General features: G+C 30.4%; 1 protein-coding gene across 10 annotated transcripts in view; it reads left to right on the forward strand.

Annotated features, from left to right (window-relative positions):
- Positions 1–5,076, forward strand: part of LOC139495020 (voltage-dependent calcium channel subunit alpha-2/delta-2-like) — a 49,646-nt gene extending 44,570 nt beyond the window's left edge. For all 10 annotated transcript variants that reach the window (XM_071283167.1, XM_071283177.1, XM_071283184.1 and 7 more), the window contains one exon: positions 1,054–5,076. In XM_071283167.1, the coding sequence (XP_071139268.1) occupies positions 1,054–1,152 (99 nt within the window). In that variant the 3' untranslated portion in view covers positions 1,153–5,076. The remainder of the gene's footprint in view (positions 1–1,053) is intronic.
- Positions 5,077–13,075: the final 7,999 nt, after the last annotated feature.

Here is a 13,075-nt window from a genome sequence, read left to right on the forward strand (position 1 = left end):
ATTGTTTCCATGCAAAAATTTATGATCTTTTCAAACAATGCTTTCAAAATTTTTGTGTGTTGCTAATAATGACAAGATAGAGGACAAGTTTGATATTGACTATTATTGATTCATTAGTAAATGGCTCTTTATATTATTTCTGTTCAACAACTTATGAACCTCTCAACTAGTTCTTTTCTAATTATGATAAGTTGTTACTGGTGACAAGATAGAGGTTAAAGGAGTAGGTCCAGTAAGACCCCTTTTTGGCCTCAAAATATAGCAGTTTTACAAAATTGTAAAAATGTAAACTTTTAGTTATTTATTGGACAGTAGAATGCTTCTGCTACATAAATATGGGCCCTTTTTGACGATACAATGCATATATATCGGGTACTAGCACCATTTTGTCATGCTAAATTACTGAAATCTTCACAATTCTACCATTTTAGTTAAATTTTAGACGATTTTCGTGTAAAACGAAAGTGGCCGCATTCGTGTTCATCCTTAATATTGAAATGTAAGTTGTATTTTATGATAATACATAACATATATAAAGGTTGAGAATGAACACGGTTGCAGCCACTTTCATTTTTGACAAAAACCATCTGAAAAGTGACATTTTTCGGCATATTTGGTATGTTTTTCATATTTGAGCTTGAATCGGATCGTTTTTAATGACTAAATCAGTGAAAATCTTTCACATAACCTAATTGATTCAAATGAAATAGACACTTAAGTGTTTAAAAAGTGGTCAAAATCTTTGGTCAGATGAACCTGAAATTTGAGGCCAAAATCGGACCTTACCGGACCTACTCCTTTGATATGGACAATTTTTAAAGTTGGCACAAATTATTCCAACACTTCTTTTTTTTAGTTATTTGTGCAGTTTTAGGAATTAAGAAATATTTGGCACCAATGATCTTAGATTAGTCTATCATTGATTTAAATGACATTATATTGAAACTACATATACAAAATTGGTTAAAATGCATAAATTAAGAAAAAAATTATATTTTAGAATGAGTAAGCTGTCAATATTTTCTGTTAATGTATGTAATTTTTGTTTTGTAGGAAGAAAGTGATTGTAGTGGACCATTATCTACGCCAGTGTCAGTAGCAGTCATTGTCATAGCAACAATTGTAACTGTTTTGTGCACATGGATTAGATGATAGAAGCATGACTTGATTAACAATTAAATACATGTAAATGCCGCTTAAAATAAGATTCCGCAATTAATGGGGGATTATTCGAGAGAGAAAATGACAGAAATGTGCTGAAAAAAATACCGCTGTAGTCATGTGTACATATATCATTGATAGTGTTTAAAATTGCCAAGATCATTATACTTTATATCATCTATCCATGTTGTTTTGTTTTTTCATACAGTATGTTTTTGTATGATAAATCTAGTGCTGTAGGAAAATTGTGGTTCCTCAATTAGGATACTTTGCAGAAGCATTAAATAAGTTTTTACCAAATTATAAGAGAACAGCATTTTAGAAATTCCTTCATTAAGGATCAAATGTTTTTTTCATATTAAAAAGTGTACATGTTATGGTGTTCTTGAAGATTATAAGATGTTCTATACATTGAAATAAAGGATAATTGTTCCAACCAATTTTGAGACAAGAGTGCCGCTTGATCCAATGCAAAATATAACATATGAGATTACTTCTCTTTCTTTTTGGTCATTCATACTTACATACAGCAGTATTGAAGTAAGACAGGTCACATACAAATTTATATCTAACTTGGCATAGTTTAATAACTGTGTTGATAAAAAATATAACAAATACTTCATGGTTTTGTGTAAAACAGACATGCTTGCATCATATCATATGAGTAATTACCTTATTATACAATGTTGAAAAAAATGATACTGAAAATAAGTTTGCATAACTGCTTCAATGTGATGCTATCTTAAAAGAAATTTCATTAAATCTTGTAGATTGTCTTCTAGGGTGTGATACAATAATTTCTGGAAACATGAGGGTATTTCGAAGTTCATTGTTTACCAGGATGCCATGTGAAATTTGTTGGGAGACCACTGATAAAGCTAATTTATCAAACTTTTGAGTATTTTTTTGTGCCAAACTTTTGTATGTTCATTGATTTAAATCCTATTTAAAAAAAAAGATAAAAGTTTCAGATATAGAAAATAAAATAACTTAAAAATGATTATATGTTTAAATGATTTGATATATCATATAACAGCTTCATTGACAATGTAATACAAATACATTTTATTTGTTATACATATACTTCTTAAGGATTGAGATAGGAGAATAAAATCTCTTAATTTTGAAGTGAATGGTAAAGGTGTATAAATTTTTTGTGTATTATTTATGACCCTACAACAATTCCAAATAACATTCCCTGATATTTATACATAAGGTATTATAGATATTGTTTTTTATTTGGAATGTTTCATGTGTGATTAACGAATGTTGTGTGATATATTAGTATGTAATTGTGTACAATACTTAAAACTCAAAGCCGAAGAACAGCATGTTTATTAACATGTATATAATATGAAAATGTTATTAAAGGGTTGAATTGAGTTTTGCATATTTGTCTTTCCATAATGGCACATTAATCAAATATTGTATATAAGAGTGCTATACATGTTTATTGTATGTTTCTATCTTTTGTGTGGTTTTACAAGAAATCATTACATGATGCTATGGTGGGATTTTTACAGTTAAAAGTTTTTACATGTTTGAAAATTCCCTTAAAAACTGATTTAAAATACATATACTACTTATTCATTTTATAAAATACTACAAATACAGTAGTTAATGATATAAAATACTGTTTCTCCTTGTTAAAATGTTATTAAAATTTTGAATCTGATATTTGATAAAACATAACAGTTTGGGTTAGGGTAAAAATGTTTTATTTTTATGGAGCAATCAGTCATGAAATAGCAGTTAATTCATTAAGATGGAAAAGTACAAATAATCTTTGTTTTGTTATACTTTAAAATGTGAGAAATACACAACCTTTATTCTAAAAGGTATTAAAGTATCTTGCTTTCATCCATTTGCTGCCAAAGTGTTATTATTATAAATAACATATATACATGCTTTATTATGTAAATGTATTTAAATTGTCCCTGAATTTAGTTTTTTTTTTGCTTTAATATGACTAATTTCTGTTATAACAATACTATTATGATGCTCAAGTCAAATAGTGTCATCAAGCCAAAACTAATATATTTTTTTAAGCAGTTTCTACTATTATTGCTGTTATGAAATTCTTTGGATTTAAACCTTTATTCGCAATAAACATAATCTTCTTCACCCGTTATTTATTGTGAATTCATTTATTTTTATGGATTTGAGATAAATTGTATTTTCATAGATATTTGATTTCGTAGAAGTGCCAAAGTCTCCAGCTTGCATATAAAAATATGTACTTCGTTGAACATTTTGATTTATAATTTTCCTTCGCAAACGAAATCCTTCAAAATTGGTATTCCACAAAATATTATGAATCTACAGTACAGTTATCCCTTGTATGTGTGCATCAGTAATTGTTGTGATGTTCCTTATTAAATTTTTAGGTAAGAGTTTTATTCTTACCTTTGACCAAATCATACATGATGCTCTAGAGATTGTTTGTATTGGAATTCATTTATACTTAAATGATTGTTGTGCATTAGTGAATTTTAAGTTTTCCCCAGTTGGAGAATGTATTACTCTGTTGAAGAAAAAAAATACCGGTTTGATATTGCAATAAGTAAGGCTATTAGTGTGTCAACTCTTGTTAAATTAAACATGGGGAAATATTTTTGTTTGGTTGTGACCTTGTTGTGTATAGACAATATTTTTTTGCTACAATCCTTCTTGTCTTTCTTGTTGTATGTGCCTTTTACATCTCATATTGTGCAATACTTTCTTTTTTATAATTAAAGTTTAAAAAAAAAAAGCTTTAAATTTGGAGTGTTCAAATTTTGATACATCTAGTTGAAATCTGATAAAACTCCCCTTGATGGAATGAATCAGCAAGTATTTGAAATTGACTGACTTTTAAAAGTACTTGGCGTAAATCATGACAATATTTCTACAACTACAGGTTTTAGTATCAATCTGTTTTATTTTTTATTTCATTTAATCATTTCTCTTGACTACGTAAAGATTTTGATCATATTTAAGATCAGGTATATTTCTTTCATTGTAAAACATGTAGTCCCAGTTATATATTTCTTTATGTTTTGTTTATTTTCCTCATTGATTGTTTTATAAGTGTTTTATTAGTTTACACATTTTGAGTTGTACCGTATATGTTTTTGAATATATATCCAGCATAATATCAGGTGTTTCTAATTTTATAAACAATATTATTGAATTTATTTTATACTGTACAATCAATGATACATACTTTTCTCAGTATAATTTGTGTTCAGTGCATATATTTAAGCATCAATAGAAATCCAGACAACCTTTACATGTATTCTGTATAAGACTAAAGACTATCAAATTCTATTTCTTCTGCACTGAAAAGCCTTGGTTCCAGTCAGATAAGAATTACATTTGTGGATATTGTGCTTTAGCTAATTTTTGTTTCTTATTTCGTTATTATTCTTTTTCATTAATTGTGTCTCAATCAGTTTGATTATTTCTTATTGACAAGTTGGATATATGTGGTATGTTAACAGTCTATATTATTTTTTGAAACCTTAAAAATGTAGAAATCCAAATTTTATTTTTTCCCTTTCCTACATATTTTTTTTTTTTACAGAATTAAACTATTTTGAATATGATATAAACTTATTTGGGGAGATTTCTTTTAAAAGCCCTTATTTTTCTGGACTCGAAAGTATTTTTCTACATATTTGATATAAGAAGATGTTCTCAAAATGTACCTCTGGACTTGTCAGCACGTTTAATTACAATTAAAACTTATATGTGTATATATATTGTTGGTATGTGAATCTCCAGACGTGTTGTGAATTATTTTTCCTTGAATCTCATTAGATGTATTAATATGAATCCTTATTTATTTCTAGTCAATGTAGGGTTGTTGATTTTTAAAACTTTAAGACAATATCATTTGTTTACTTTTTATTAATAAAACCATGAGATATCCTTTGTACTTTGTTATTATTAATCTTTATAAAGTAGATTACAAATCTCCAACTTGGGGTTTCAACAAAGCACACACAACTTAATGTGGTTTTGTTTAGAAACAATGCAAAGTACCAAATTTCTCTTAGCAACCAACCTTGCCCAAAGCAATAAAGTTATTATTAAACATAAGTCTCATTGGTTGTGAGTGAAAGTGAGTGTTTTTGTCTAGTGGCAAATTTCACATGCATATGCAGATGAGAACATGTAATTATGAATATTTTACTAATACAAGGTAACAGTCCAGAGGAAGACATGACTCTTCTCAGACATATTACCCTGATTGTGCAAAATAGTCGTGCTCTTAATCTTATGTGTCATGATTAGCAGAGAAGTAGTTTAAACCAATTTCAAGAATATGGTTTGGCATGACAGGGATAGAATTCAGCACCTCATGAGCTCTAGGTGAGCACTCAACCATGATGCAGTCATTAGAATTTAGGTATAAAACCAAAGATTTCAAACCATAAGGGCAAGCAGGGAAACTTGAAATTCTAATTTATGTAACCAACCCTTAGTTAACCCAGATCCCTGAAACTTCACATAATGATTATACACTTTCTAGTATGGAATTGTTTCAGGAAGTATTTTCAAAAACTTGAAGAAACAAGAATGTGTCCAAAGTACACAGATGCCCCACTCGCATTATCATTTTCCATGTTCAATGGACCGTGAAATTGGGTAAAAAATCTAATTTGACCTGAAAAGTAAAAAGATCAACCAAAAGCAAACATGTGTACAAAGTTTCAAGTTGATTGGACTTCAGCTTCATCAAAAACTAACTTGACCAAAAACTTTAACCTGAGACTCACACTTTTAATATCTATGTTCAGTGGACCATGAAAATGGGGTCAAAAGTTTAATTTTGTTTTAAAATAAGAAAGATCATAGCATAAGGAACATGTGTCATGATTAACAGAGAAGTAGTTTAAACCAATTTCAAGAATATGGTTTGGCATGACAGGGATAGAATTCAGCACCTGATGAGCTCTATGTGAGCACTCAACCATGATGCAGTATATATTTGTTTAGGGGCCAGTTGAAGGACGCCTCCGGGTGCGGGAATTTCTCACTACATTGAAGACCTGTTGGTGACCCTCTGCTGTTGTGTTTTATTTGGTCGGGTTGTTGTCTCTTTGACACATTCCCCATTTCCATTCTCAATTTTAAGTTTCAAGTTGATTGGACTTCCGCTTCATCAAAAACTACCTTGACCAAAAACTTTAACCTGAAGTGGGACGAACGGATGGACAGACGGACGGTCAGAAGGACGCACAGACCAGAAAACATAATGCCCCTCTACTATCATAGGTGGGGCATAAAAAAGTTATGAAAAATACATATAATTTTTCTAGCTCCTAGACTAGTGATAACCTTAAGGACTAAACATTTGGGTACTAAAGTAATTTTTCAACACAGTTAACAAAAGATTGCAGCATTTTGGTTTGAAACCAAGATCCAGGAAAATTCATGGAGATGTTAAAGGTATGGCAACCATGTTGGCAATTGTCAGGAGCAAAAGTATGTGAACTGCTGAACCATGAAGACAAGGACAATGGACATATGCTCTATTAAGACTTCTGTTTATGAATCAAATTTTTCAGCCAAAATATAAAGCTTTTTTATACAAAAAGTTAACACCACTACATGATAAGCATCACTATGTCTCACATTATTGCACATTCATTGAAGGCAAGAAAATATGCCTCAGACTAAATAAAACCAGGTGCTCCGCAGGGCACAGCTTTATACAACCCCAGTGGTTGAACCCTGAACAGTTGGGGCAAATTTGATCACAATATTGAAGCTTGATTCTGTCTGAATTTGGATTGTGATCAAATTTTTGACATAATATAGGTTTTTGTCACAAAATTAATGTGGTCAAAGATCTAACAAATCTAACTTAATCCCAGCCTCTCCTTTGTTATATGGTACATTGTGGTACAATTTCAGAGAGATCCATACAATTACACACAAGTTATTGTCTTGAAACTAGAAAAAATGCTTGTTTTGACCCCTTTTTGGCCCTTAATTCCTAAACTTTGGCCCCAAAACCCCTAAAATGAATCCAAACCTTCTACTTGTGGTTTTAAACATTGCGGTATAATTTCAGAGCAATTGAAATACTTCTACACAAGTTATTATCCTGAAACTAGAAAAATGCTTGTTTTGGGCCCCTAATTCCTAATAGGTTGGGACCTTGGTCCCCAAAATCAATCCCAAGCTTCCTTTTGTGGTATTGAACCTACTGACAAAATTTCATGAAGATCTATTCACTTCAACTTAAGTTATTATCCAGAAACCAATGTGTCTTCGGACGATGACATCATACCATTATACGATCCCAAAATTTTTTTGGGGTCGTATAAAAAAAGAGTGCACACTGAAATGACTTGCCTGCCTTACATATTGTGGTTGGATTTATTTAAAAAGTTTGTTATTTGAAGGGTTGATTACAAGTGTCACATAAACTTACCATTAACAATCGTCAATTATTCCATACACTAAATATAGTTAACTTTTTGCTTATAGTATCTGTGATACAGAATTGACCTCTAAAACTTAACCTTGATCACAGATCCATGAAATGAGATCAAGTTCCGGTGAATCCTGTCTAACAGGCATGAACACCTGTCAAGGATCCCATATCCTATAACTTATTAGTCCCCTAATGACGAAGTCAATGAAACTTTAGGTTTGCACTCTTTCTGCGTCTCTGTCCATAGGTTAGTACAGCAAATCAGTTTTCCACACTTTTTTCTTCCTGCTTGAAGATATTGATTTGATATTTGGTATATTGTTTTATCATGACAGGTTTAATACAGATCAAGTTCTAATTTTGTTCTGGTCTCATAATTTTGTGCAGAGTTATGGTCCTTTGAATTAGAAATCCACTAAAACAGTAAATTTTCTACACTTTTTATTGTCATTCTTGAAGAAATTGATTTGATAATTGGTATAAAGTTTTATCATGACAAGTTACAGTTCAAGTTTGAATTTTGTTCTGGTCTGATAATTTTGTGCAGAGTTATGGCTCTTGAACTAGAAAATTCACTGAAATAATCAGTTTTCCGCTTTTTTTCACCGTCATGCTAGGTGATATTGATTTGATATTTGTTTCATGTATATAGTTTACACCACGACAACTTATAGATCAAGTTACAATTTTGTTCCAATACAATGAATTTTTTACCAATAGGGGACTATTACTGCATGTCAATACTCACAGAATGCTTGTTAAAAGTGAGTTATTCACATGACAAAAAAAATTCAAGAAATTAAAGCAGTGGCTTAACCATTAAAATGAGGTCAAGGACAATAGACATATGACAGACAGAAACTTTGTAACACAAAACACCTGCAAACAAGGTATGAAGCACCAAGGTCGTCATTCTTTGGAAATATATAACAAGAGGCTCTCAAGAGCCTGAATCGCTCACCTGGTAAACAATGCCTTATTGAACATATTGAACCATGCCAGGCAAACATGTACAGCTAACAATTCTTCAATATTACAAATATATATATGACTTACTGTTTATAAATAAAGAAAATGAGACCAAAACACAAACACTTAAAACTTAGCAATGGACTGTGAAAATGAGGTCAAGTTCAAATAAAACCTGCGTAACCGACATATAGATCATACCCAAAAACTGCAAAATTTCCTTAAAATTACCAATTAAGTGGCAGCAACCCAACAATGGTATGTTTGATTCCTCTGAAAATTTCAGGGCTGATAGATCTTGACCTAATGAACATTTTTACTCCATGTCAGATTTGCTCTAAATGCTTTCGTTTTTGAGATATAAGCCAAAAACTGCATTTGACCCCTATGTTCTATTTAAAGTAAGGGCAGCCATGTTTTTTGACGGATCAAAAATCGAAGCACACACTTTGTGCAGGATAATCTAAGGAACTATCATGCTAAGTTTCATCCAAATCCATTCAGTAGTTTCAGAGGAGAAGATTTTTTAAAGTTAGCAAATATGATGAACAAATTGTGAAAAATTGTTATTAAAGGACATTTACCCCTTAAGGGGTCAATTGACAATTTTGGTCATATTAACCTATTTGTAGATCTTACTTTGCTGATCATTTTTGCTGTTTACAGTTTATCTTTATCTATAATGATATCCAAGATAATGACCAAAAACTGCAAAATTTCCTTAAAATTACCAATTAAGTGGCAGCAACCCAACAATGGTTTGTTTGATTCGTCTGAAAATTTCAGGGCTGATAGATCTTGACCTAATGAACATTTTTACCCCTGTCAGATTTGCTCTAAATGCTTTAGTTTTTGAGATATAAGCAAAAAACTGCATTTGACCCCTATGTTCTATTTAATGTAAGGGCGGCCATGTTTTTTGACGGATCAAAAATCGAAGCACACACTTTGTGCAGGATAATCTAAGGAACTATCATGCTAAGTTTCATCCAAATCCATTCAGTAGTTTCAGAGGAGAAGATTTTTTAAAGTTAGCAAATATGATGAACAAATTGTGAAAAATTGTCATTAAAGGACATTTACCCCTTAAGGGGTCAATTGACAATTTTGGTCATATTAACCTATTTGTAGATCTTACTTTGCTGATCATTTTTGCTGTTTACAGTTTATCTTCATCTATAATAATATTCAAGATAATGACCAAAAACTGCAAAATTTCCTTAAAATTACCAATTAAGTGGCAGCAACCCAACAATGGTTTGTTTGATTCATCTGAAAATTTCTGGGCTGATAGATCTTGACCTAATGAACATTTTTACCCCTGTCAGATTTGCTCTAAATGCTTTAGTTTTTGAGATATAAGCCAAAAACTGCATTTGACCCCTATGTTCTATTTTAAGTAACAGCGGCCATGTTTTTTGACGGATCAAAAATCGAAGCACACACTTTGTGCAGGATAATCTAAGGAACAATCGTTTGAAGTTTCATTCAAATCCATTCAGTAGTTTCAGAGGAGAAGATGTTTGAAAAATTGTTAACGACGACGACGACGACGACGACGACGACGGACGCCAAGTGATGAGAAAAGCTCACATGGCCTTTTAGGCCAGGTGAGCTAAAAAGTGTATGCCATCATCGCCAGAGAAAAATGAGACACCGTAATTATTATTGTTTATTTCTGATTATTGTTATGAATTTTGTTTATACATAATTCATTATTATATAAATCAACTCATTCCCATACCATTTAAGTACAATATCAAGTATATGTAATATACACTATTATATAAAATATATTACTTTACAAACAACTCACTTGTAAAATGCCTTTCATGATAAATGTGTATTTTGTCTATCACAACTACTCTTATCCCACACCAGTAAAATATACAAAATAAACATGCATTAAAATGAATAGACTAGATACAAATCTGTACATAATGGGGAAATAAAAATAAAAATAAAATGATTAAATCATGATTTATGTACAACACACCTGTAAACCTGACCGTTTTCCACATGATATAAGTCTAAGAATCTAAATATATACAATATACACCAAATGGCGTTTAAGATATATCACACCTAGTTTGATACGAATTGAAAGAGTGAACATTTAACCTAGTACTAAGTGTGTCTTACAGCTTTAGTAAAGCCTCTAAGAATCTGATGATTTCCCCCTAATACTGGTTATGGGTATGTTACCTTGTACTGTTGCACATCAGGTAGATTTTTAATATAACAATAGATTGGCCAGTAGGCTGATCCTTAGGGTTCTCTTAAATTTCATAAGAAATAAAATAGCACCTGTATATCAATATTTTCATATCTACATCACAACTAGATTTGTGGATATTGAACCACTTATACATGTAATACCAAAAGTAGGAATGAAAGGAAACAACAGGGTAATTGTTTAAGAATTACAACCTAACAACAAAAATTCACAAAAATAATCACTATGTCAAAATGTGGTCTTTATTGCTATTTTCTACTTAAAACACATTCATTCTGATCAGGTTTACATTTTGTAATGTCTTAAATGGATATGAATGAACACACAACTCATGAGAAAATAAATATACAACCAAAACAAATCATTCAAAACTTAATGAGATTAATAATAAAATGTCCATCCTTTGGTTAGTACTGGCTAAGATGCTGCAAATTTCTTATCATGATTATGGTGCAGTCAGTGCCAAACAGTTTGAGGGTTTGACCGATCGAAAAAGAAATTTGAATTTTCTACAATATATTCAACCAAAAAATCCTAAAAATTCTGTCTGACCGAAAGATTTTTTGTCTGACATTTTGTCAGTCAGACAGAGTTTGGCATACACTAATTGTGGATTCAATTATTTGATGAAATCTAATTCCGTTGCTTAAGATTTGATTTCTTGCTCTTCTTTTTATTCAATATATTTCTATGTTTGTATAGTTCATTGGACTTCTTTATATCTTGAAAGTTTCTCGAAATATTTTTTCTCTTTCATAATACGTGTTTATCACTGCTAATTCTATCAATCTTAATATTTTCTGATTTTTTCTACATTTGAAGGATGCTAATTAATGTTATCTAAATTAGTTAATGTTTTGAACTCTACCCATGTGTGAATGCTTGAACACAACATAGATGTGTGTACAGGGTTCAGTACCATAAACTGGTTTTCTAAAACATTAATTTTTATCTCAATACAATGACAGGTCTTCTAAAATATTAAATGAGGTCATTGTTTGGTATCTTAAATATTGAATAAAGGGATTGCTAAACAATATTACACATGAATTTTTTTATAAATACATGCAAAAAAATGAAATAACCATAATTCATGAAAAATATTGTACATGTAAAAATCAATTAGACCAAATATTATTTTTATATATAAAACCTACTTTAAACTTTGTATCATGAAAGCACTTGTTATAACAGGAGGGAATAAAATCAATATGATTTTAAAACACACACATTAAAATACAAACAGTTTGAAAATCACACATTTGTATTCCTATAATAAGGTTATTTATTCAAATTTGTAACTTAAGAATGCAATAATAACTTTCACATTAAAAAATATAATAATGCTCATTCTACACTGTATGAATGCATATATATCATATATGTTATCATGTAACAATTAAATATCACCATTGGACATTTTCAAATGATGATTTAGGTGGGAATTTCTAAAGATTCAGACTATTGTACACATGTTAGAAGAACACAAATGCCCTAGCCTGTAGAAGACACAGTAAATCTGTGACAAGTAGGTCATTTGAAATGAAAGTAAAACTAAATGTAAATCTGTAACTCATCACTATCACCTTAATACAATCCAACTCAATAATAACAAGCATAATGAAATTAAAACAGTGGTTTGGTTAACAAATGATGGACGTTGGTAATGCTATACAACCTGGCCACTCAGTGGCATTGTTATTATTACAAAATTCAAAGATAATTTCTATTCAGAGTTTTCATTTTCAATTCAGTTCAATCACCTTGTATGAGCAAAACCAGTATTTCACGATGATAAACCACTGGTTCAACAACTACAATAAATTCCTATCATATCATAAGGGTCATACTGTATTTGTATTCTTATTGAAATAAATCCACAAATTAAAAAGATGATTAAAAAAAGGTTAAACCTATTTCAATTTCCACCTTGGAAAAATATGTTTAAGTATTTCCTTATCATTACTAGATATTTGTGTATTCCTCAATAGAGTTATGAAATCTGTGAATTAGGTCCAAAAACTGGTTAGCCTATGATCACCATTAAACCAGACTTGGGGTAATTGTAATTGTAATCGTTAATCAGCTGTAATTGATTACTATTTTTCAAGTAATCAGTGTAATCATTAATCAGCCAAAAATCTGATTACATGTAATTTAATTTAATCAATTACTTTTCAAAATACCCTGTAATCATGATTACTTTTTGATTACATTCTGATTACAATGAAAAAAATCTAAAATTGTGTTTTTGGTCATTAAATGAACCTCTTTGTTAT

The sequence above is a fragment of the Mytilus edulis genome, chromosome 1, assembly GCF_963676685.1.
Source record: "Mytilus edulis chromosome 1, xbMytEdul2.2, whole genome shotgun sequence".
Taxonomy (NCBI): Eukaryota; Metazoa; Mollusca; class Bivalvia; order Mytilida; family Mytilidae; genus Mytilus; species Mytilus edulis.